Source organism: Somniosus microcephalus, chromosome 6 (genome assembly GCF_052327205.1).
Source record: "Somniosus microcephalus isolate GS21.2 chromosome 6, FLI_Smic_1.0, whole genome shotgun sequence".
NCBI lineage: Eukaryota > Metazoa > Chordata > Chondrichthyes > Squaliformes > Somniosidae > Somniosus > Somniosus microcephalus.
Window position 1 is genome coordinate 189,880,290 of NC_140992.1, and position 27,324 is coordinate 189,907,613.

Here is a 27,324-nt window from a genome sequence, read left to right on the forward strand (position 1 = left end):
AGCAGGCGCATGGGAACACCACTACCTCCAAGTTCCCCTCCAAGTCACACACCATCCTGACTTGGAAATATATCGCTGTTCCTTCATCATCGCTGGGTCAAAATCCTGGAACTCCCTCACTAACAGCACTGTGGGAGTACCTTCACCACTTGGACTGCAGCGGTTCAAGAAGGTGGCTCACCACCACCACCTCAAGGGCAACTAGGGATGGGCAATAAATGCTGGCCTTGCCAGTGACGCCCACATCCCATGAATTAATTTTTTTTAAACTGCTTGTTGGAGGCAATTTGTGGAGAGACATTTTGTAAAAGAAAATGTTTTCCCTGATGTAACGTTGTGAAGCCTGCTCTGGTAATAGCATACATTGAGTAATAAGGGGCAGCACTTTTTGAAGCTTGGTTTTTGAAGCAATCTATTGAGAAACTCCACAATTCACTTTCTCTTTGTAGGTGGCAGATGGAGCCAATGCAATAGTGTTGGGGCAGCTGGGAGAGATACCCTCTCCATTGGCAATTATCGGAGGGAACTGCACACTCCAGGGTTTCGATCTGGAGGGAAATGACCTTTTCTGGACGGTATGGAAACACAGAACTGCGCCAGGACTGAATCTCAGAATTTGGTAGGGGAGGCAGGTAGGGCAGGGCGGCACTGCACAGTGCAACATGGGGAAGAGATAGTAAATCGACCAACGAACTGGTATCCTTGTCCCAGATTAGTGTCCACATCAAAGGGATACACCTGCAAAGAGAGTTCCCTCAATAGTTTGCAGGGTGACAGAATAATTAGAAGTGTTTTGAATATTTGGGCCTGTGTTGTGTTGCAGCAACCCAATCTCAGCTTTACCACTGTGGGAAGCATGTTGGGAAAGAGACAAAATTGGATAGTGAGTCACCAAGGTCTCTTAGTCATTGGTTATAGAACAACTTTAGCAGAAGTCTGACAGCAGATTCCTATGCTCCCTCCCCAAGAAAGACAAGCACCTCCATATATTTTTAAAAAAATGTGTGTTTTGATTTGAGCAAGCAGATTGCCATTTAAGTTATATCCTATGAACCAATCAGGGCTGTTGATCGGTGCTGTGGCAAGGGCAGAAAGATTGGAGAGATTCAAACTTGGAGTTGCGGGAAAGAGGGGTTGGATTTGAGAGGTAACCACACATTCACAAAGTTTGGAGAGGAAAGGGAGGTTGGAGATGGGGCAGTAAAATGCAAAAACAGAGGAACTCTGCCACCACAAAGATGTGCTGCTGACCCCAGCTGATTTTCTGAGGCTAGGCTTCCTGACTTCCACCAGGGAGCTGCATCAGGTCTTGGTGGTCTCTGGATAAGAGAGGGAGAATGTTGGAAAATTGCAGGCCTAGGAATTAAGTTGATCACTTCACAATTTATTCATCTCCCCTCGGGAGATTTAAAATACATTCCTTCTCCACCACCCATAATAACGCCGGACACCAGGAATGCACTGAGATTCCTTGCACCCAGAGTTGCTAAGGTAAAAATGATGGGAAGTACATTGTATGCTGTATTCCCGTCACTTGTATCTCATTTTAATACACTTGCCCATATATAGTGGGGTAAGTGGGGATGGATCTTAAAGAATTTTTTGCCATGTTCCACTTTGGGCAGCTGGCATCACTTAAGCAGATAATCCCTCCCCTCATGCTTGGCTCTGCAACTGATGCTATAAATTTGCCGGCAGATAGATGTACTTTTTGAATAAAAGCAATAGTTATCATTTCATTGATACAGCCATCCCAGTCTCCCTGCCTGCTGCTAATAAATTTTTCATAGGCAGATGAAATATGTCTGGAATTGTTTTGCGTAAACTGTGTACAATCTGCTGCCAAAAGGTGTTAGTGGGCCTCTTTTGCAGCCTCCATTGGCTGATTGCCTGCTATTGGAGAAGGGTAGGGCAAGTGATTTTGCACAGTAAAACAGTATAGCGACAAATTCTGCACATTTCTACACTTAAAATGTGTAGTGTTGTTTACTGCTTGAATACCATTTTCAGGATTTTTTATTAAAAACTATGAAAGTATCAATGTCTGAGAAGCAGCAAATTTCTTGCCCTAGGGATGGATTTGAGAATCTTCAGTATTTTTTGCTGTCAATTGGAATCATTACATATACTCTGGTGTTAATTCAGTTGAATATTTTGCTTGTTATAGTGATGTTTTCATAGTGGATTCCACAGTGGTATGTTTGCAATGTTTTATCTATTGCAGAAATACTAAATTTGATGCACAATTAATTTAGCTCGCAATCACCAGATCTGATTGGTCCACGTCAAGCACTGTCGGGCCTCACAGTCCTGTCAAAACTGCCAAGCAAAGAAAACCCCACCGCTTCTTTTCTCCACTACCAACCATTTCCTCCCATGCTCTCTCCACCCTCGCCTCCAACAACAAGTACGAGTTTATGGACTTCTTTCTCACTAATGTTGAGACCATCCATTTAGCTGCCTCTGTTGCTTTCCCTCCCCTTTCACTTGTCCACCAAACCAGCTTGTCCCCAGCCTCCTCCCTGCCCTGGTCCTGAACCCGCATCTCTCTCTAGTTTCTCTACTGTCTTCCCTCATTCCCTCTCTGAGTTCATCTTGTCCATGAGTCCCACCTTCTGCTCCCTTAACTCCATTTCCACTAAACTGCTGACCACCCAACTTCCCTTTCTGGCCCCCATGCAAGCTGATATTGTAAACAGTGCTCTCTCTTCAGGTACTGTCCCCCTCTTTCAAAACTGCCACCATCTCCCCCCTTCCTCATAAAACCCACCCTTGACTCCTCTATCTTTGCAAACTACTACCCTATCTCCCACCTCCCTTTCCTTTATAAAGTTTGTCAATGTATTATCGCTTCCCAAACCCATGCCCCCCCTTTCCTGCAACTCCATATTTGAATCTCTCCAATCCGGATTCCTTGCCTGCCACAGCACCAAAACAGCCCCAACCAACGTCACAAATGACATCCATTGTGACTCTGACTGTGATGCATTACCCTTCCTCATCCTCTTTAACCTCTCAGCAACCAATGACTTGGTTGACCACATCATCCTCCTCCTACAATGCTGCTCTTATCCTATCAAGCACTAGCTCCTGCTCTTCTATCACTTGTCCTTGTTGACCTCCATTGACTCCCAGTACCTCAGCGCCTCACATTTAAAATTCCCATCCTCGTGTTTATATTCTTTCAGGGCCTCATAACTCCCTGTCCATGTAACCTCCTCCAGCTCTACAACCTCCACTGACCTTGACCTTTTGTGCATTCTGCCTCCCTTCATCCCACCATTGGTGATTGTGCTGTCAACCATCTAAGCTCCATGCTCTGAAGTTCCCTTCCAAAACCCTTCCTCTCCTTTTTTTAAGACCCTCTTCAAAACCCATTTCTTTGACCAAGTTTTCAGTCACCCCTGCTAACACCTCATCTTTTTTGACTTGGCTTCCATTTTTGTCTGATAATTCCTCTGTGAAGTGCCTTGGGACATTATTCTATGTTAAAGGTGCTATATTAATGCAAGTTGTTGTACAAACACGGGTGTGCAAGGGCACATGCACATAAACCTATTGTCCTTACAAATCTCACCAAAATAGCAGAACACATCCTTTTAAAAAGAGGGCAGTGATTTGAGATCTGGCTACATATCTTCAATATCAGTTAAATTAGCAAAAATTCTTGAAATGATTCAAGTTGGAAATGCTTGTGCCTTTCACTCAGGTCACTGGGGATAATGTCCGATCATTGGCTCTCTGTGACTTTGATGGGGATGGGAAGATGGAGGTGAGTCCACATCATCATTCAATAAAATGGCATTCTAAACAGAAAGAAATACATTGTAACAGTTAAAAATGTTCCACATCTTACTGGTGGATTACTGATTTTTGGGGTAGGGGTGCATGGATATTATTATTCACCTTGTTTGTATGTATGCATTCATACCTCTTAACTATCTCAGTTTAATCATGAACATCCCAACTCTAAACAGTGTCACTGATTAAAAGCAGTAAGGGCATGCAAACTCAAACCAGGACAATCAGCTAATTTTTCAGCTCAATAAAAATCCCCTTGCAATGGGTTGAGAAGTATGATGCAGTACTAATAACGTGTTTAATGCTTTTCACAGCTTCTGGCTGGCTCAGAGGACTTTGACATCAGGGTCTTCAAAGAAGATGAAATCATGGCAGAAATGTCAGAGACGGAAGTAAGGAGAATTCCCTCCCCAGTGCACCAACAAATTATTGAACTGTGATTAGCCACTGTAATAAAAAACTTAAACTAGTAGTTTCAGTAGATAGTTTATGCAGTGAACTCTATGTAGCAATGTCCTGCTTTTCCTCTGTGGGATGAACTTGGCTTTTAAAAGGTTATTTTCATGTCTTTCCATATATTAATGCCCCTCATAACTCTGCTGACTTAGCTGATCTCAGCCAGGCTAATGTCGAGGTCACTACAATTAGTCTCCAGGTCCCTGAGAAGACGGAGAAAAAACTCCCAGGTTTCTTGCTCCTGATATCCATTGGCTCCTGAAAAGTGCATGCATGAAAATGTCAGGTGAGGACAGAATTGTGCTCAGCTGTGATCAAATAACTGCCAGCCTTCACTGTCTAGGCATGCACCTGAAATATGGCTTCTTCAGCAAGATGCTGTTGCTCAGCTCAGTTTGTACCCCCAGCAGTACCTAGCTGAAGTTGCCTTGACTGGAGGAGGGAAGAAAATTGAAAGGGAAAATTAAAAACGTAGCCTTCTGTATCATGCACCATAGCAAGAGAATGGGTGGGTGAGATGTTGTTAGGCCTCTGCCAATGTTGCTTTCTAATAGCTGCTTTAGGTGCCAGTAGCAGTTTAAAACTCACCTGCTGGGTTTCTACATGCTGGGGAAGTAGTGATTGCTGCTGCACACTGACAAACTGGGCTGAGGTCAAGAGCACGTTCCATAGGCAGCCCCTTGCATAAAAGGGTATGAACTGCTCTAAGGCACAGCACATTGGCAACCCAAACAGATACCAGTGCATCGGGTGCTTCCAACTTGGGCAGCATTGCAGTGAAGTCTCCTGTTCTAACTGTTCAGAAATCTGTTCAAAGATCCAAGTGCAGTTGGTGGTAGTTTGACGACCTCAATGAACCTTGTCCAGAAATTCTTGTTATTATATCATTAAAGGGTGCTTTGTATCTGAGCTGCCACTGGCTAACACAGTATTGGTTGTGCTAATACATGTCCCGTGTTAGCAGGTTGGTTGGTTATTATTATTTCCATATAAAAATCAATTCCAGTTTCCACCTAGTAATGGTATGCTCATGTTTTCACTGTGTGGAGTTACAAAGCAGGACAGTATATAAGGTAAATGAACTAGTGGATGTTGGAAACCAGTAGGGCCAAAGGACCTGGCGGATGATGGAAACCAGTAGGGTCAAAGGACCTGGCGGATGTTGGAAACCAGTAGGGCCAAGGGACCTGGCGGATGATGGAAACCAGTAGGGTCAAAGGACCTGGCGGATGATGGAAACCAGTAGGGTCAAAGGACCTGGCGGATGATGGAAACCAGTAGGGTCAAAGGACCTGGCGGATGATGGAAACCAGTAGGGTCAAAGGACCTGGCGGATGATGGAAACCAGTAGGGTCAAAGGACCTGGCGGATGATGGAAACCAGTAGGGTCAAAGGACCTGGCGGATGATGGAAACCAGTAGGGTCAAAGGACCTGGCGGATGATGGAAACCAGTAGGGTCAAAGGACCTGGCGGATGATGGAAACCAGTAGGGTCAAAGGACCTGGCAATAATTTTCTCAGAGTGCTTCTGTTTTGGACTCCCTGTCAAGTATTTGTCGAGAGAGCATTGGTTTGATCAGCTAAACTAATGGTTGTATTTTTACCCCTCCAAAACACCCCATTAGATAATGAGTATTTCCTATTTGCAGGTATTCACATGTAGACATTATTCTGAGCAAGAGTGTGTCATGTCTTTCCCTTTACAGACTATCACAGCACTATGCCATATGCATGGGAGCCGGTTTGGATACGCCCTGGCAAACGGCACTGTGGGAGTGTACGACCGCGCCACACGCTACTGGAGAATCAAGGTACATTTGTAAAAGTTCGACTGGAATGGCTAGGCTTGTACTCTCAGACCTGCACAAGGTGAACAAATGCATTGGGGTGTCAAAGAAACTGGTCAACAGAAATATTGGATAAATAGACTGACTGGACAACTTGATGCTTTTTCCAAACGTGGTCTTGGGAGTCTCTGGTGTGGTGGGTTAGACAGAGATGGTATTTCCTCTCTGGGAACTGGACTGATGGGATGACTTTCCTATCTCCTGGCTGTAAGACTACTATTATGTCTGTGTGTAATTGAGACACGGACTGCAGGAGTAGGTTACAACAGATGTTTACTGAGTGGAGACAAAACTGGAACTACTATGCAAAGTTACTACACAGGCTTATATACAGGGGTGGTCACTACTGGTACTGCAGTATACAGGGGCTGCAGAATATAGTTCCTTCTGCAAAGTACATACACTACAATTCCTCCCCTTTTAGCTAAACAGTACATAACATTTGATCAATAATCAAATAACATATTTACAATTACAGTTGCTCTTTACATCAGCTGAAGTTAAGCAATTATAAGTTCAGTCTTTGAGGAGGCTTCCTGATTCTGTCTGGATAATGCCTCTTTGGGGTATCAGGTTCTTCTGGCAAAGTTGATTCGGGATCAACGTCGTTGTTTGGTTCGTCTGCTTCCAATATCATCAATTCTGAGGTAGATGCAATTGGTACTTCGGTTTCATCACCAGGTATATCGGATCGTGGTGTGGAATTGACGTTTTCCAGTGACTCTAGAATCTGGTCAGCATGGCGTCTTACAATGCTCTCTCCAACGTCCACGGTATACATTAGAGGTCCTTGCCGTGTGCAGATCGTTCCTGGCTGCCATTTCTCTGTGCGGTAGTCCCGGGCCAAAACTGGTTGACCTATCTTAAAACTCCTGGTCGGCCTTTCATTCATGTTCTGAAACTGCCTGTTCTCCACATCTCTTCTGATGTTTGGCTTAACCAAATCCAAGCGGCATCGTAGTCTTCGATTGAAGAACATCATGGCTGGAGTTTGGTTGGTAACCGCATGTGTCGCATTCCGGTAGGCAAACAAGAAGTTATCCACCTTGTGTTGTAGGGGTATGTCTTCATTACACATTGCCTTGATAGCCTTCTTGAATGTTTGAACAAACCTCTCGGCCAATCCATTGGTGGCTGGATGATACGGGGCGGATGTGTAATGCTTAACACCATTGTTCTTTAAGAGCCTCCGGAACTCTTCAGACACAAACTGTGGTCCATTGTCGGAGCAAATCTGTTCAGGCAGCCCATTTCTAGCGAATATGGTTCGTAAGACTGAGATAGTTTTTTCTGTGGTGGTTGAGGACATTTCCTCTGGCCACTTTGAGCAACCACCGCAATTAAAAACATCAAGTCCATAAATGGACCAGCAAAATCAATGTGTACCCTTTGCCATGGAGATGAGGGCCACTCCCATGGATGTAGAGGGGCTTGTGGTGGGGCGTTTTGGACCTTCTGGCATCCTGTACAGCTCTTGGTCATCTCTTCGATTTCTCTATCGATTTCCGGCCACCACACAAACGCTCTGGCTAAGTTCTTCATTTTTACTCCTCCCAGATGACCCTCATGAAGCTCATTGAGCGCACTATCCTTCAATTTGGGTGGAATTACTACTCTGGATCCACACATCAAGGTTCCTCTGCACACTGACAGCTGTTCTCTTCTCGGCGAGAATGCTGGCAACAGTGGTTCGCCATGTGCTGGTCATCCCTTCACCGTTAAATCATAGACCCTGGAGAGTGTCGGGTCATTTCGTGTTTCCTTTTCTATGTTTGCATTCATCACAGGTAGACATTCAACTATGGTCGAGTGGAATATCTCCACAGGATCCACTGCAGGTGTTTCTTCCACCATCGGCAACGGTAGGCGCGACAATCCATCAGCATTCCCATGCTGTTTAGTTCCTTTGTACTCGATGTCATATTGGTGTGCCCCTAGGAAAAGGGACCACCTCTGTAGCCGTTGTGCTGTCATTATCGGGACGCCCTTCTGAGGGTTGAAAATGGAGACAAGAGGTTGATGATCAGTTAGTAGAGTAAATTTCTGACCGTGCAGGTAGTGATTGAACTTCTTCACCCCCCACACCAGGCTGAGGGCCTCTCTGTCAATCTGGGCGTAGCTACGCTCGGCTGAAGTTAATGAGCGTGACGCAAAAGCTATCGGCCTCTCTGAACCATCAAGGAATTTATGTGACAGTACCGCTCCAATGCCGTAGGGAGACGCATCACACGCCAGTCTTATCGGTAGTGATGGGTTGTAGTGAGCCAATACTTCTCTTGAAGTGATTAGGTCTTTACTCTTCTGAAAGGCCCGCTTACATTCATCGCTTCATTTCCATGCTACTCCAGTTTGTAGTAGGGCGTTCAGTGGGTGCAGAATTGTGGACAAATTCGGCAAAAACTTATGGTAGTAATTCACCAATCCGAGGAATGACCTCAGTTGCGACACATTTTCAGGCGCTGGAGCCTTAACTACCGCTTCAATTTTGTCAGGGGACTTATGTAACCCCTCTTCATCAATCACACATGGCCACAATACGATATCTGTTTCTTAAAAAACTCACACTTGGGGCGATTGGCTCGTAGCCCAAGTTCTCTTAGTCTAGTGAGCACCTGCTCTAGGTTGGCAAGGTGTTCACTGTCATCTTCACCTGTCACTAGGATGTCGTCCAAGTAACACTGAGTCCCCGGAATCCCTTGCAGGACTTGTTCCATCGCTCTTTGCCATATCGCCGGAGCTGATGCTACTCCGAATACCAGTCGATTATACTGGTAAAGACTTTTGAGTGTTTATCGTGAGATACTTCCTAGAGGACTCTTCAACCTCCATCTGCAAATATGCTTGTGCTAGGTCAATTTTTGTAAAACGCTTCCCTCCAGATAGTGAGCCGAAAATATCTTCTATCCTCGGGAGAGGATATTGTACTGTGTGAAGGACTGGGTTCACCGTCACCTTGAAGTCCCCACAGATGCGAACCTTCCTTGGCTCCTCAGACTTATTGTTTAACGTTTTCTTCACGACAGGAATGATGGGTGTCGCCCACTCGCTCCAGTCTACCTTCGATAACACGCCTGCATTCTCCAGATTCTCCAGCTCTGCCTCGACGGCTGGGCGAATTGCATACGGTACCGGTCTTGCTTTGAAAAACTTGGGGATTGCATTCTCTTCTATTTTTATCGAGGCAGTTACGCCTTTAAGAGTTCCCAGTTCTTGTTGAAATACCTCTTTGGCGTTAGCTAAGATTTTTGACAATCGTCCAGGTGTGACGTCGTCATCCTTTTTACCAGCCACAGTCAGTGCCTGAATGGAGTGCCAGTCTAAACTTATCTTTCTGATCCATTCACGTCCCAATAACGGTGGTCCACCATCTTGCAGTATGTACAGATACAATTTCTGTATTTCCTTGCCGTTGTATTCGACAGGCACCCTTATTTTCCCTCTGGGGTATACTTTCTGCCCCGTATACGTCTTCAAGACAATGGATGTCTCTTTCAAGGGTATGTGTGAGAATAGCCGCTCGTAGTCTCGTCGATTCATGACGGTCAGGGCTGATCCTGTATCCAATTCCATTTTGACTTGGGACCCTGCTATCGTGAGGGTGACCCAAATGGTTCAGTGATCCTCTTCTGCGATTACGTTGTGAAGTTTGAGACAGCTTAGTCTCTTGTTCCTGGATTCACAATCGCTCTTCTGGTCTTCGGAACTACTGTCCATCATCTTTTGTACTTTCCTGTACTGTTCCTTAGTAGCCTTTTTGTAGCCATTGCACGAGTTTGCAGGTCTGGAAAGAAGACCAATGTGTCCCATCTTTCCACATTGCCTGCATATTTTGTCCTTGGACCAGCAGTCCTTCTGGTCATGGGTTGTTCTGCCGCAGCGATAACATTTTTCAAATCCCCGTGTCATTTCGTGGGTGCCGTATTCCTGTGGCTTTTGCTGTATTTCCGCAGCTCCCCTTGCTGCTGCTTCGTACGATACTGCCACGCTGAAAGCCTTATCTAGCGTCAGCTCTTTCTCCGAGAGTAACCTCTTCTGGGTTCCTTCACTCGGGAGTCCACCGACAAATTTGTCCTGTAGAGTATCTGTCAGTCCTGCTCCGAACTGGCAGTGCTTTGATAGCTTGCGTAGTTCCGTAAGGTAATCAGCATTGCTCTCATCTTTATGCTGATTTCTCCTGTGGAATTTAAATCTTTCTGCTATCAGCAGCGGTGTAGGATTTAGGTGTTCCTGTAGGATATCAACAATTTCGTTAAAACTTTTCGCCATCGGTTTGGCTGGAGTGATCAGGTTCCGCAATAGGCCGTACGTTCTTGCGCCCATTAAGTTTAGTAGTACCGATGCCTTTTTCTCATCGGCTACTTCGTTTGCCTTGCAATATACTTCGACTCTTTCCACATACGTGGTCCAGTCTTCTATTGCATTATCGAAGGCAGTGATATTGCCAGTCTTCGGCATCTTGGAAATCGAAGATGGCGCCTCCCGCGCTTTGCCTTCTTCCCCGATTGAACAAAATGGCGCCTCCCGCGTTTTGCCGCCTTCCCCGCTGGATTAAGATGGCGCCTCCCGCGCTTTCTGTCTTCTCTGCTGCTGCTGCTAGCGCTGTTGCTGGCGTTTTTATGCCTTGACGGCGACGCTCTATGGTCTTTGCTTCAGGGATGGATCCCCATGAGGTGGTGCAGAACTGTAGGTAAGTTCGGATCTGCTCGTCGCCAGTATTATGTCCGTGTGTAATTGAGACACGGACTGCAGGAGTAGGTTACAACAGGTGTTTACTGAGTGGAGACAAAACTGGAACTACTATGCAAAGTTACTACACAGGCTTATATACAGGGGTGGTCACTACTGGTACTGCAGTATACAGGGGCTGCAGAATATAGTTCCTTCTGCAAAGTACATACACTACAGGTACTATATTGGTTTGGGCAGTCACAGCCCAGTTCCACAGCATAAGACTGCTAATTTATGACTAATTTTCACTAAATTATCAATATCGCTCAAGGAATGCAGGCTAGCTGGCATGGGAGGTGAAGAAAACATCGCATTGATGCAGTAGGCGCATTATCTGCGGCTGGGTCTGAGGGACTTTGTTGGGACAGATTAGAGGGAGTTTTATTCTGCATCTACATGAACTGGGAATGCTAGATGCTTGAAATGGTAAGTGTTCCATTCTGCAGCATTAATGAGCATAACATTTATAAAGTTTTTAATAAAAATGTACTGATCTATGTATGAACTATCTATTTTTGTATGACAATATTTTTCATCTTTATTTCTTTCCCCTTTTTCCTTATTTGTTCCCAGCACCCCGCCAGCATTTCTTTGAACCAGGCATTGAGGGGCATGAGGGTGCAACAAGATGACTTCCTGCTGAATGTTTTCGTCTGTCAATACTGCATAATAGCACCACCAGCTGACACTCCTTCTTTAAGATCAGTTTTCATTATAGTGTATCCTGAGTTGCATTTGGTCTCGAGAGATTGAAGTATAAAAGGAGAGACCATGCAGTACTGACCTCTGATTATTGGGTGTGGCTACTGATTATTGTAAATTACATTACACAGAATTTGCACCACAGAAACAGGCCATTCAGCCCAAACGGTATATGCCTCCTCCCACTCTACTTCATCTCACCCTATCAGCATATTCTTCCATTTATTTCTCCCTCATGTACTTATCTAGCTCTCCTTTAAATTGATCTATGCTATTCACCTCAACTACTCCATGTGGTAGCAAGTTCCACATATGCTGGTGACATCTAGTAACAGGAACTTAAATATCCACTTACCTAGAGAGGTATCAAAGACAAAAGGCAGACATTAATAAGCACTTGTTGCTAGAGGCAGAGGGTAGAAAAGTGATTTTTAAGTGATCCAGGGTTGAAATTACAATCTAAAATTTTGATTTTTAAATGACACGTTACCTTACAGCCTGTTGTACCTATAATACATTACACTGTAGCAAATCAGAAAAGAAAAAAATACTACCAAGCATAAAGCTTGACCTGGCCTGACATCAAGCTTAGTCCTCTGATTGAAGCAACAAGGCAATGAAGTTTGCCTGCTGGCCCTGAGACACTAGCAGTGGTACAGACCCGTGTTTCTGTCAGCCAGTCACTTCTTCGTTTTCAGTGCTTCGGTTATCTTGACCTAATTGTATGCTTTTCATTTCTTGCAGTCTAAAAATCATGCCATGAGTATTCACGCTTTTGACTTGAACTCGGATGGTGTTTGTGAGTTAATCACTGGCTGGTCAAATGGTAAGGTGAGTTGTTGCTGTACATGTGTCACAATTAATGGGAAGGATGCAGTAGGGAACGTTGAATGGCTGGGTGGTGTTTTTAAGCTGGCGATTCAGTCTTTGGGTTCAGGTAGTATTGTAAACCACGAGGAAAAACTGAGTGATTTCTGTGGCTGAGCCCAAAATTGGATGCCAATGATATGTGTCTAATGTTTAATATGTAGAGTTTTAACTCTGACTTTTTTTCCCATCATGGGTTAGTGCCACGTGACCAGAGCTTTGCATGATGTAATGGGGCTGTGATGTAGGCCTTATGATATAACAGAGCTGTGACTCAGGGTTTTGTGGAAGAACAGGGCAGTGATTTGGGGCCTTGTGATAAAGCAGGGCATTTATTCAAGGTCTTGTGATAAAATGGGGCAGTGATTTGACCTTGTGATTCTAAACCTCTTGATATAATTGGACTGTCGCACAGGGCCTGGTACAATACTGACATAGGGCCATATCTCATATGTGATATAATTGGACTGTGACATGGAGCCTGGTATGATCTAATTGGATTGACACAGGACCATGTATGATAGAATAGGACCATGACTCCAGGCCTGATATGATGTAATTGGACTGACACAGAACCATTACATAAGAACATAAGAAATAGGAGCAGGAGTAGGCCAATCGACCCCTCGAGCCTACTCCGCCATTCAATAAGATCATGGCTGATCTGATCCTAACCGCCAATCTACTATCACAGAACCATCTCCTGAATCTAACAGAATTAGACACACGAAATAGGAGCAGGATCAGGCTACACGGCCCCTGGGCCCGCTCCGCTACCCACAGGGCCATGTCCGATCCGAACCTAGACTCATGTCCAAATTCCTGCCCGCTCCCCGTAACCCTTAATTCCCTTTACTTCTAGGAAACTGTCCGTTTCTGTTTTAAATTTATGTAATGTTGTAGCTTCTACAGCTTTTTGGGGCAGCATATTCCATGGACCTACCACCCCCTGAGTGAAGTAGTTCCTCCTCATCTCAGTTTTGAAAGAGCAGCCACTTATTCTAAGACTATGCCCCCTAGTTCTAGTTTCACCCATCATCGGGAACATCCTCCCCGCATCCACCCGATCCAACCCCTTCACAATCTTATATGTTTCAATAAGATCGCCTCTCATTCTTCTGAACTCCAATGAGTAGAGTCCCAATCTACTCAACCTCTCCTCATATGTCCATCCCCTCATCCCCGGGATTAACCGCGTGAACCTTCTTTGTACTGACTCGAGAGCAAGTATGTCCTTTCTTAAGTATGGACACCAAAACTGTACGCAGTATTCCAGGTGCGGTCTCACCAATACCTTGTACAACTGAAGCAATACTCCCTATTTTTATATTCTATCCCCCTAGCAATGAAAGCCAACATTCCATTGGCCTTCTTAATCACTTGCTGCACCTGCATACTAACCTTTTGAGTTTCGTGCACCAGGGCCCCCAGATCCCTTTGTACTTCAGTACTTTCCAGTTTCTTGCCATTAAGATAATAACTTGCTCTACGATTTTTTCCTGCCAAAGTGCATAACCTCACACTTTCCAGTATTGTATTCCATCTGCCAAATCTCTGCCCACTTACTTAGCTTGTCTAGGTCCCCTTGCAGGTTTTTTATGCCCTCCTCACTCACTGCTTTCCTTCCCATCTTAGTATCATCTGCAAACTTTGATATGTTACACTCGGTCCCCTCCTCCAAATCGTTAATATAGATTGTAAAGAGTTGGGGACCCAGCACTGACCCCTGTGGAACACCTAGTTACTGATTGCCAGTCTGAGAATGAACCATTTATCCCAACTCTCTGCCTTCTGTTAGATAGCCAATCCTCTATCCATGCCAGAATATTACCCCCAATCCCGTGATTTTTTATCTTAAGCAATAATCTTTTGTGTGGCACCTTGTCAAATGCCTTTTGGAAGTCTAAATACACTACGTCCACTGGTTCCCCTTTATCCACCCTATACGTTACTTCCTCAAAGAACTCCAGCAAATTTGTCAAACATGACTTCCCCTTCATAAAACCATGCTGACTTTGTCCTATTTAATTATGATTATCCAAATGTCCTGTTACTGTCTCCTTAATAATGGACTCCAAAATTTTACCTACCACAGATGTTAGGCTAACCGGTCTATAATTTCCAGCCTTCTGTCTACTGCCCTTTTTTAAATAAGGGTATTACATTAGCAGTTTTCAGTGTCACAGCAGTGACACAGGGTTCTATTGCTTGGGAGCCCTGACATGGCCTGAATATGGTATAGTTGCTGGCTTATTTTAAATGGTGAATTACAGAATACTTCACTCTCTTTCATGTAACATGATTAGTTGCATAATGAGCGTGTTTTCTCTCTTCTGGTCAATTTTATTCTGTCTTCCTTTCTTGAAGACATTGAAACCTTGCTGTGATACAGTTATCCGCCTTGCCAGTGAGTGTTGGAAGGCTATTTGACTTTTGTAGGCATCTCGGCCAAGCTTGTTCCTCTTTGCACCCAAAACCCATACATATGCACTTACAGCATGGGCCACTGGACAGGGATCTGTGGCCGATTTTGTCCCCTCAAGAGGCTTGTTCCAAAAATTCAGTCGTATGGCATGAGGAAATGTAGCAGCATGGATAGAATGTTGGTTGATGATCAGGAAACAAAGCGTTAGGGAAATGATTGTTGCTCGGATTGGAGAAGGATTGGAAGTGATGTGCCCCAGGTGTCAGCTCTGCTGTTCTCCCATCCCACACTTCTTTTCTTCCCGCATTGCCTGTAGCCAAAATGGCAGGCAGGCAACCTCAGCTCGGGGCTTTGCCAGTACCGTACCACCATACATCTGTCCCAAGGAATCTGTAAGAGTGAATTTGAGGTGACTGATCTGCCAGTTTTTTTTCTACCAGTAAGTTTATAGCCCCTGCACTCATTTGATGTTACATCTTTAACTTCATGGCACATGCATTGCAGCGCCAATGTATTGCACTGCCATATGTGGTGTAAGGCTTTGATGGTGACATTTTTCTTTCGCTAAAAGTAATTGATGACTGCTTGGTCTCGAGTTGTGTTTTATTGCATCCCTGTACTGTGCACTTTGTGGTAAGGCGTTTCTGTCCAGGGAGGTAGAATTGGAGAGAGGGATCCATAGTGCCACACACGCATCTGGCAGCAGCTGAGTACAAAGAGGCAGAGGCTTAGCAGCAGCTCTCCTCTTGACATGTGGCTTTGGGAAGGAACGTAAAGTAAGAGATGTGAAATACAGTTCTTATCATCTGTGTTATTGGCATTACTGTTGATGGCAGTGATCACCATTTACAGACTGTGTGTTGCCCGGCAGATTGACGCACGTAGTGACCGCACTGGTGAGGTTATTTTCAAAGACAACTTTACCTCGTCTGTTGCTGGAATTGTGGAGGAAGACTACAGGATGGATGGACAGACGCAGCTCATCTGCTGCTCAATTGAAGGAGAAGGTAAACCTAACTTCCCCCCGCCCCCCACTTGCGTCAATTCTGACCAGAAATTCACCATTAATCCCAGTGATGCTGCATTGTGCGAGAGTTTGCAGGGATGTAATTGACTATTCACTGTACCGTGGCAATCTGAAGGAGTGGAGTACATACGAACAGTGACGGGCAGGTAAAGACCATCTGGTCCATCGAACCTGTCCCACACAATTACGATATCTTGTGTATCACAATATATACTCGCTCCACCCCACCCAAAACCATGTGATCTCCTGGGAGAGGCAAAAAAACAAATTAAAAAACCCAGGCCAATTTGGGAAGAAAAAAAATCTGGGAAATTCCTCTCCAACCCTTCTAGGTGCGAAACTAGTCCAGGAGATCACTCTGGCCCTGAATTCCCTGCGGTACCTACTTTCTGTAAGAGATGATCTCCGCCCCAGCAGAAACAAATCCAGCTCTTGCTTGAGTAATGAATTAAAAGCACAAGGTTGGGGGCTCCCTGATGTAGTAGTAAGATGTACAGACCAGAAGGTATCCGCTTGGATCCCTGGTCTGTGCTAAATTGTCTGATCTCAGCTATGCTGGCTGCAGGGCAGCTGCGGTTGGGTTGGAGAAGATGAAAAGAAATCAGTCAATATTCCTGCTCCTGTTCGCTGTCCAGTGACTCTTGCTGGGTATAAATGTGTGAATATCAGGTGATACTGGGTGAGGTTTGCATTTTTCTATCCATGCCTTCAGAAGAAAAAGAGAGAAAACAGGAAAAGTTAGTTCAAATTACTTGTCTTCCGCTCTGTAGTTCGAGGTTATCTGCCTGCCGGTCGAGAGATGAAAGGGAATTTGATGGACATAAATGCAGAACAAGATTTAATCCGTGATCTGAGCCAGCGGAAACAGAATTTACTGCTCGAACTGCGTAACTATGAGGAAAATTCAAAGGTGGGTTGTTTAGCCACATGGGTATTGTTAACATCGCCAGCTGTCATTCACTGGAAACATTCTGTTAATTGTTCTAAGTCATGAGAATCAGCACACTGACCACAAACTGCTTTTTCTACCATGTTCACTCAAGTTGTTTGCTACAATAAGTTTTTCTCTGAATTTCTTTCCTCCTATCCCTGATCTCCAATGTACAATGCATCTAACCCATGTTATACCTGACTGAGATGTGCTAGATGCGACAGTGTAAAGTGATATTTAAGTCCTGCTGTACGTGGCCATGGAGTGCTTGATAGGGCCACGCATAGGGAGCTTTACTCTGCGTTAAATCTGTGTTATGCTTGACTGGGGAGTTTCAGTAACTGGTGAGGGGCCATACTGCATGAGTGACTGGCTGGCAGAGAGCACTGTGAACGCATGACTGACGAGCAATAGATGTGGCTACACTGCTAACCAAATATGTACATGTTGTATTTGTGTCAGGTTGCCTTGAGTGCCCTGGGTGGAGAAGGGGATGGACAGATAGGCATTATTCCAGCCAACACACAACTGCAGACAGGCCTATCTGTCAACGTAGACAGCACCAACCAAAGTCCTCACGTGGAGCTGAATATTTCCACATTCAATGGTGAGTCTACCTTGAGACATCTTGAGCTACAGATTGCAGGAACAGTATCAAAGAGGGTGCCTTTCTGCTTTTTATTCAAGACTAGGTGCCTTTTTTTTGGCTGCTAACTTTGAGTTTTTCAAATTAATTTGTAGCTATTTAGTATTGCAATAATTATCTTTTTATGTATTTACATTACTAAAACTTTTGAATCAGCTGATTGATTGGCTCTGAACATCGCTGTCTAGCAAGCTCATTAGTGACCCACCTGCAGCAAACCCACCATTAGGAACAATAGTTGTCTTGTCATGGATGGCACTATTTCCCATAACCATATTTCAAAGAAGAGCATGGGAGTTCCTCCCGGTGTCCTGGCCAATCTTTATCCCTCCACCAACATCACTAAAAACAGATTATCTAGTTATTATCACATTGCTGTTTGTGGGACCTTGCTGTGCGCAAATTGGCTGCCACGTTTCCTACATTACAGCAGTGGCGACACTTCAAAAGTACTCATTGGCTGTAAAGGGCTTTGGGACATCCTGAGATCATGAAAGGCGCTATATAAATGCAAGCTTTTTTTATGGAGGTTGTAGTGTATGTACTTTGCAGAAGGAACTATATTCTGCAGCCCCTGTATACTGCAGTACCAGTAGTGACCACCCCTGTATATAAGCCTGTGTAGTAACTTTGCATAGTTAGTTCCAGTTTGCCTCCACTCAGTAAAGACCTGTTATAACCAACTCCTGCAGTCCGCGTCTCAATTACACACGGACATAATACTGGCGACGAGCAGATCCGAACTTACCTACAGTCTGCACCACCTCATGGGGATCCATCCCTGAAGCGAAGTTGTCAGAGGTTGAGGCCAGAAGGAAGAAAGAGGAAAAAAAGAAAAACAATCAGAAGAAATGGGCGTCGACCGTGGGCAACCGCCTCTGATTCATCGGAGTGAAAGATTTGCAGGAGAGGCTGTCGAGAGCGGGGCTTGGTTATCCTGTCGATGGTGTTCCATCTAATCGGGCTGGTGGCAGGTAGTACACTGATCCAGCATTTTCCGTTGTTATTTCGGATTTCCAACATCTGCAGTATTTTGCTATAGTACACTGATCCTTCCTGGGCTGCGGCGGGCTAGAGCTCGATCGGGTGGCTTTTCAACGGGGCCGAGCAGCGTTGTCGGGAAGAGGGGAGAGAGAGAGAGAGAGAGGGTGGAGCACACAGGGCGCGGCCGGTGCTACGAAGCCGGGCAGCGTACAGACCCGCGAAGAGGAAGGAAAGTGTCCCGCAGGGTTGCTCCGACGACGGGGAAATAAAAGAAATTAGAAGCGCAGAAAGCCGCGAGGAGCTGCAGTTTGCCACGGGAACCGCAGAGAGCGGCGTTAGCAGTGCGGGGGGAAGTGCGCGAAGACCATAGGGCGTCGCCATCAAGGCATAAAACGCCAGCAACAGCGCTAGCAGCAGTGGAGAAGACGGAAAGCGCGGGAGGCGCCATTTTGTTCAATCGGGGAAGAAGGCAAAGCGCGGGAGGCGCCATCTTAGATTTCCAAGATGCCGAAGACTGGCAATATTACTGCCTTCGATAATGCAATAGAAGACTGGACCACGTATGTGGAAAGAGTCGAAGTATATTGCGAGGCAAACGAAGTAGCCGATCAGAAAAAGGCATCGGTACTACTAAACTTAATGGGCGCAAGAACGTACGGCCTATTGCGGAACCTGATCACTCCAGCCAAACCGATGGCGAGGAGTTTTAACGAAATTGTTGATATCCTACAGGAACACCTAAATCCTACACCGCTGCTGATAGCAGAAAGATTTAAATTCCACAGGAGAAATCAGCATAAAAGATGAGAGCAATGCTGATTACCTTACGGAACTACGCAAGCTATCAAAGCACTGCCAGTTCGGAGCAGGACTGACAGATACTCTACGGGACAAATTTGTCTGTGGACTCCTGAGTGAAGGAACCCAGAAGAGGTTACTCTCGGAGAAAAAGCTGACGCTAGATAAGGCTTTCAGCGTGGCAGTATCGTACGAAGCAGCAGCAAGGGGAGCTGCGGAAATACAGCAAAAGCCACAGGAATACGGCACCCACGAAATGACACGGGGATTTGAAAAATGTTATCGCTGCGGCAGAACAACCCATGACCAGAAGGACTGCTGGTCCAAGGACAAAATATGCAGGCAATGCGGAAAGATGGGACACATTGCATGAGTTTGCAGGTCTGGGAAGAAGACTAACGACAACAAAAAGGCTACTAAGGAACAGTACAGGAAAGTACAAAAGATGACGGACAGTAGTTCCGAAGACCAGATGAGCGATAGAGAATCCGGGAACAAGTCCTGCAAGGGATTCCGGGGACTCAGTGTTACTTGGATGACATCCTAGTGACAGGTGAAGATGACAGTGAACACCTTGCCAACCTAGAGCAGGTGCTCACTAGACTAAGAGAACATGGGCTACGAGCCAATCGCCCCAAGTGCGAGTTTTTTAAGAAACAGATATCGTATTGTAGCCATGTGATTGATGAGGGGTTACATAAGTCCCCTGACAAAATTGAAGCGGTAGTTAAGGCTCCAGTAATTGGTGAATTACTACCATAAGTTTTTGCCGAATATGTCCACAATTCTGCACCTACTGAACGCCCTACTACAAACTGGAGTAGCATGGAAATGGAGCGATGAATGTAAGCGGGCCTTTCAGAAGAGTAAAGACTTAATCACTTCAAGAGAAGTATTGGCTCACTACAACCCATCACTACCGATAAGACTGGCGTGTGATGCGTCTCCCTACGGCATTGGAGCGGTACTGTCACATAAATTCCTTGATGGTTCAGAGAGGCCGATAGCTTTTGCGTCACGCTCGTTAACTTCAGCCGAGCGTAACTACGCCCAGATTGACAGAGGCCCTCAGCCTGGTGTGGGGGGGGTGAAGAAGTTCAATCACTACCTGCACGGTCAGAAATTTACTCTACTAACTGATCATCAACGTCTTGTCTCCATTTTCAACCCTCAGAAGGGCGTCCCGATAATGACAGCACAACGGCTACAGAGGTGGTCCCTTTTCCTAGGGGCACACCAATATGACATCGAGTACAAAGGAACTAAACAGCATGGGAATGCTGATGGATTGTCGCGCCTACCGTTGCCGACGGTGGAAGAAGCACCTCCAGTGGAGATATTCCACTCGACCATAGTCGAATGTCTACCTGTGATGAATGCAAACATAGAAAAGGAAACACGAAATGACCCGACACTCTCCTGGGTCTATGATTTAACGGTGAAGGGATGGCCAGCACATGGCGAACCACTGTTGCCAGCATTCTCGCCGAGAACAGCTGTCAGTGTGCAGAGGAACCTTGATGTGTGGATCCAGAGTAGTAATTCCACCCAAATTGAAGGATAGAGTGCTCAATGAGCTTCATGAGGGTCATCTGGGAGGGGTAAAAATGAAGAACTTAGCCAGAGCGTTTGTGTGGTGGCCGGAAATCGATAGAGAAATCGAAGAGATGACCAAGAGCTGTACAGGATGCCAGAAGGTCCAAAACGCCCCACCACAAGCCCCTCTACATCCATGGGAGTGGCCCTCCTCTCCATGGCAAAGGGTACACATTGATTTTGCTGGTCCATTTATGGACTTGATGTTTTTAATTGCGGTGGATGCACATTCAAAGTGGCCAGAGGTAATAAAAATGTCCTCAACCACCACAGAAAAAACTATCACAGCCTTACGAACCATATTCGCCAGAAATGGGCTGCCTGAACAGATTTGCTCCGACAATGGACCACAGTTTGTGTCTGAAGAGTTCCGGAGGTTCTTAAAGAACAATGGTGTTAAGCATTACACATCCGCCCCATATCATCCAGCCACCAATGGATTGGCCGAGAGGTTCGTTCAAACATTCAAGAAGGCTATCAAGGCAATGTGTAATGAAGACATACCCCTACAACACAAGGTGGATAACTTCTTGTTTGCCTACCGGAATGCGACACATGCGGTTACCAACCAAACTCCAGCCATGATGTTCTTCAATCGAAGACTACGATGCCGCTTGGATTTGGTTAAGCCAAACATCAGAAGAGATGTGGAGAACAGGCAGTTTCAGAATATGAATGAAAGGCCGACCAGGAGTTTTAAGATAGGTCAACCAGTTTTGGCCCGGGACTACCGCACAGAGAAATGGCAGCCAGGAACGATCTGTACACGGCAAGGACCTCTAATGTATACTGTGGATGTTGGAGAGAGCATTGTAAGACACCATGCTGACCAGATTCTAGAGTCACTGGAAAACGTCAATTCCACACCACGATCCGATACACCTGGTGATGAAACCGAAGTACCAATTGCATCTACCTCAGAATCGGGAATATTGGAAGCAGACGAACCCAACAACGACGTTGATTCCGAATCCACTCTGCCAGAAGAACCTGATACCCCAGAGGCGTTATCTAGACAGAATCAGGAAGCCTCCTCCAAAGACTGAACTTATAATTGCTTAACTTCAGCTAATGTATATGACAGCTGTAATTGTAAATATGTTATTCAATTATTGATCAAATGTTATGTACTGTTTAGCTAAAAGGGGAGGAATTGTAGTGTATGTACTTTGCAGAAGGAACTATATTCTGCAGCCCCTGTATACTGCAGTACCAGTAGTGACCACCCCTGTATATAAGCCTGTGTAGTAACTTTGCATAGTTAGTTCTAGTTTGTCTCCACTCAGTAAAGACCTGTTATAACCAACTCCTGCAGTCCGTGTCTCAATTACACACGGATATAATAGAGGTTGTCACAAGTGAGCTTCAAAATGACAGTTTTTTTTCATTTACGTGCTTACCTATATAATTGCCAACCTTTTATAAAAAAATAAAAAAATAAAAAAATTGCCAGAAGATTGGAAGCCATTACTATGTAAACTGTACTCCAAGCCAATGGTCTCTGTGAGCAACTAATATATATGCTGCGAACAGCAACAGTAAAATTAGGTGGTGGTGCTGCTACTGAATTTTTGCAGTCACTGAACTCAGCAGCACCATCAGCAGCTGCTTAGAAGTATTTCAACCCTTGCTGCAATCCACATGTCTGCAGGGTCACAATACCACTGGTGAACTGCTCAGTACAATGGCTGCACAAACTCTGCTGTTTTGTGGTCAGAAACTGAAGAGTGTGGAGATGAACCTGGGTGAAGGTCAGTCTGTTACACCTCTGGGATATTAAGGATTGTGTTAGGTATGTTTTAGTGTTATAACTGCATTGTTCAACTTTCAATGGGGGGGGGGGGAGATGGTCAATACTGAGGAGGACTGCAACAAATTACAGGAGGATATTAATAAACTTGCAGAATGGACATATAATTGGCAAATGAAGTTTAACACAGATAAATGTGAGGTATTACATTTTGGTAGGAAGAATAATGAGGTCACTTATTACTTGGAGGGTGTGAGTCTGTGTGGGGTAGGGGAACAAAGGGATCTCAGAGTACAAATACACAAATCACTAAAAGTTGCGACACAGGTTAGTAAGGCCATAAAAAAAGCAAACCAAGCACTAGGATTTCTTTCTAGAGGGATAGAATTGAAAAGTAGGGAAGTTATGCTAAACCTGTATCGAACCTTGGTTAGACCACACTTAGAGTATTGAGTACAGTTCTGGTGGCCATATTATAAAAAGGATATAGAGGTACTGGAGAGGGTGCAGAGAAGATTTACAAAGATGATACCAGAAATGCGAGGGTATACCTATCAGGAAAGGATGAACAGGCTGGGTCTCTTTTTTTTTTAAAAAAAAGAGAAGGCTGAGGGGTGACCTATTTGAGGTCTTTAAAATTCTGAAAGGTTTTGATAGAGTGGATACAGAGCGAATGTTTCCACTTGTGGGGAAGAGCATAACTAGAGGCCATCAATATAAGATCGTCACCAAGAAACCCAATAGGGAATTCAGAAGAAACTTCTTTACCCAAAGAGTGGTGAGAATATGGAACGCGCTACCACAGGGAGTGGTTGGAGCGAATAGTATAGATGCATTTAAGGGGAGGCTAGACAAGCATATGAGGGAGAAGGGAATAGAGGGTTATACTGATAGATTTAGATGAGGAAAGACGGGAGGAGGCTCGAGTGGAGCATAAACTGGTTGGGCCGAATGGCCTGTTTCTGTGCCGTATATCCAATTTAATGTATTGAAAGTGTGGAATTTGGATCAGTGCTTGGGTAGCTTTTCTGTGGAACTGACAACTCAGCTGATTTTCTTTTTCAGTTTAGAGTTGCACACCCCTGCTGTTTTTGTCCTTATCCTATGAGGAGAGATTGAATAGATTGGGCCTATAGTCTCTGGAGTTTAGAAGAATGAGAGGTTGAGAGAATGAGAGAAACATACAAGATTCTGAAGGGGATTGAAAGGGTAAATGCTGAGAGGTTGTTTCCTGGCTGGAGAGTCTAGAACTAGGGGGCATAGTCTCAGGATAAGGTGTAGGTCATTTAAGACTGAGGTGAGGAGGAATTTCTTCACTCAGAGGGTTGTGCATCTTTGGAATTCTCTACCCCAGAGGGCTGTGGATGCTCAGTCGTTGAGTATATTCAAGGCTGAGATAGATAGATTTTTGGACTCGTGGGGAATCAAGGGATATGGGGATCGGGCGGGAAAGTAGAGTTGAGGTCGCAGATTAGCCATGATCTTATTGAATGGCGGAGCAGGCTTGAGGGATCATATGGCCAATCCTCCTAATTCTTATGTTCTTCTGCTGCTGTTTAATGTTGGGAGTCCCAATTAAAATGGGAATGTTGAGACTGAAGTATGGGTCTGTTGTTCTCCCAAGGTCTGTTGGGAGGGGATGGTTTCATTTATTTCCAATAGATGTTAAAAGTATTGAAATGAAAATCTCGTTTAAGATAAATTTTACCTCATCACTGGCCAGAATTAAGATTATTACTCTAAGGGAGGAATCTTTTGTACCTCGAGATGGGCAGTTTAAGATTAAAGTAATTCAAGCGCCTTGGCTCAATTATTTATTTGTGACGATTCCACTAGTCATTCCTTCAGAAAGTATTCCATTCAGTATGTCGGCTTATTTTCGGAGCGGTTCGTGGTGAAAAAGCATTCCAAGACTGAGGCTAGGTAAACTTGAAGCCCATAACCAGAGAGGGTTCACCAGCTCCTTAAGTTTATAATTCAGTCCTTAAATTAGAATGCACAGGAGTGCTAGTCAGAGTAGAAATAGAAGGATATTTCAGATGAATACGTGGCTAGAGGAATGGTGCAAGGGGGAGGGATTCAAGTTCCTGGGACATTGGAACTGGTTCTGGGGGAGGTGGGACCAGTACAGACCAGACGGTTTGCACCTGGGCAGGACCGGGACCGATGTCCTAGGGGGCGTGTTTGCTAGTGCTCTGGGGGAGGGTTTAAACTAAAATGGCAGGGGGTTGGGAACCTGAGCAGGGAGACAGAGGAAAGGGAAACGAGGATAGAAGCAAAAGAAAGGAAGGAGAAAAACAAAGGTGGCAGTCAGAGAAATCAAGGGTTTAAATCAAACATGGCCACAGTAAATAATAATTCTAAAAGGTGTAAGAGTGTTAAAAAAACAAGCCTGAAGGCCTTGTGTCTTAATGCGAGGAGCATTCGTAATAAGGTGGATGAATTAGCTGCGCAAATAGAGGTAAACGGATATGATATGATTGGGATTACGGGAACATGGCTCCAGGGTGACTAAGGCTGGGAACTCAACATCCAGGGGTACTCAATATTCAAGAAGGATAGGCGAAAAGGAGGTGGGGTAGCATTGCTGGTTAAAGAGGGGATTAACACAATTGAAAGGAAGGACATTCGCTCTGATGATGTGGAATCTGTATGGGTAGAACTGAGAAATACCAAGGGGCAGAAAACGTTAGTGGGAGTGGTATACAGACCTCCAAACAGTAATGTGGAAGTTGGGGATGGCATTAAACGGGAAATTAGAGACGCGTGCAATAAGGGCACAGCAGTTATCATGGGTGACTTTAATCAACATATAGATTGGGCTAACCAAATTAGTAACAATACTGTGGAGGAGGAATTCCTGGAGTGTATACGAGATGGTTTCCTGGACCAACATATCGAGGAACCAACTGGAGATCAGGCCATCTTAGACTGGGTATTATGTAATGAGAGAGGATTAATTGGCGATCTTGTGTGAGGCCCCTTGGGTCGGAGCGATCATAATATGATAGAATTCTTCATTAAGATGGAAAGTGAAGTAGTTGACTCGGAGACTAGGGTCCTGAATTTAAATAAAGGAAACTACAATGGTATGAGGCGCGAGTTGGGTAGGATTGATTGGGAAATGTTACTCGAAGGGTTGCCGGTGGATAGGCAATGGCAAACATTCAAAGTTCGCATGGATGAATGACAGAATTTGTTCATCCCTGTTTGGCATAAAAATAAATCACAAAAGGTGACTCAACTGTGGCTAACAAGGGAAATTAGGGATAGCATAAGATCCAAGGAGAAGACATATAAATTGGCCAGAAAAAGCAGTAAACCTGCGGAATGGGAGCAGTTTAGGATTCAGCAAAGGAGGACAAAGGGATTAATTAAGAGGGGGAAAATAGAGTATGAGAGTAAGCTTTCAGGGAACATAAAAACTGACTGTAAAAGCTTTTATAGATTTGTGAAGAGAAAAAGATTCGTGAAGTCAAGCGTAGGTCCCTTGCAGTCAGAATTAGGGGAATTTATAATGGGGAACAAAGAAATGGAAGACCAATTAAATACATACTTTGGTTCTGTCTTCACAAAGGAGGACACAAATAACCCCCCAGAGATGTCGGGGAACATAGGGTCTAATGAGAGGGAGGAACTGAAAGAAATCAGTATTTGTAGGGAAATTGACGGGATTGAAGGCCGATAAATCCCCAGGGCCTGATAATCTCCATCCTAGGGTACTTAAGGAAGTGGCCCTAGAAATAGTAGATGCATTGCTGGTCATCTTCCAAAATTCTATAGCCTCTGGAACAGTTCCCATGGATTGGAGGGTAGCTAATGTTACCCCACTATTCAAAAAAGGTGGTAGAGAGAAAACGGGGAATTATAGACCGGTAAGCTTGACATCGGTAGTGGGGAAAATGCTAGAATCCATTATAAAAGATGTAATAGCAGAGCACTTGGAAAACAATGACAGGATTGGACAAAGTCAACATGGATTTACAAAAGGTAAATCGTGCTTGACTAATCTACTGGAATTTTTTGAGGATGTAACTGATAGAATAGATAAGGGAGAACCAGTGGATGTGGTGTATTTGGACTTTCAGAAGGCTTTCGATAAGGTCCCGCATAAGAGATTAGCTTGTAAAGTTAAGGCACATGGGATTGGGGGCAAGGTACTGACTTGGATAAAGAACTGGTTGGCAGATAGGAAGCAAAGAGTTAGCATAAACGGCTCTTTTTCCGAGTGGCAGGCAGTGACTAGTGGGGTACCGCAGGGATCGGTCCTTGGACCCCAGCTATTCACAATATATATAGATGATCTAGACGAGGGAACTAGATGTAATAGCTCCAAGTTTGCAGACGACACATAGCTGGGTGGGCGTGTGTGCTGTGAGGAGGATGCCGAGAAACTCCAGTATGATTTGGACAGGTTGGGTGATTGGGCAGAAGCATGGCAGATGCAGTATAATGTGGATAAATGCGAGGTTATCCACTTTGGTGGCAAAAACAGGAAAGCAGATTATTATCTGAACGGCAATAGAGTGGGAGAAGGGGAAGTGCAACGAGACCTGGGTGTCCTTGTGCACCAGTCACTGAAGGTAAGCATGCAGGTGCAGCAGGTGGTTAAGAAGGCAAATGGTATGTTGGCCTTCGTAGCGAGAGGGTTAGAGTACAGGAACAAGGATGTCTTGCTGCAGTTGTACAAAGCCTTGGTGAGACCACACCTTGAGTATTGTGTGCAGTTTGGTCGCCTTATCTGAGGAAGGATGTTCTTGCCATGG

At 44.9% G+C, this 27,324-nt stretch overlaps 1 protein-coding gene across 4 annotated transcripts in view; it reads left to right on the forward strand.

Moving 5' to 3' along the window:
• bbs2 (Bardet-Biedl syndrome 2) overlaps positions 1-27,324 on the forward strand; it is a 73,241-nt gene that overhangs the window by 17,305 nt on the left and 28,612 nt on the right. For 3 of the 4 annotated variants that reach the window (XM_085991052.1, XM_085991051.1, XM_085991049.1), the window contains exons 4-11: positions 450-575; positions 3,710-3,772; positions 4,116-4,193; positions 5,964-6,068; positions 12,279-12,365; positions 15,698-15,833; positions 16,624-16,763; positions 17,247-17,391. In XM_085991052.1, coding sequence (XP_085847178.1) covers positions 450-575; positions 3,710-3,772; positions 4,116-4,193; positions 5,964-6,068; positions 12,279-12,365; positions 15,698-15,833; positions 16,624-16,763; positions 17,247-17,391 — 880 coding nt within the window. The remainder of the gene's footprint in view (positions 1-449; positions 576-3,709; positions 3,773-4,115; positions 4,194-5,963; positions 6,069-12,278; positions 12,366-15,697; positions 15,834-16,623; positions 16,764-17,246; positions 17,392-27,324) is intronic. The other variant, XM_085991050.1, reaches the window with a different exon arrangement.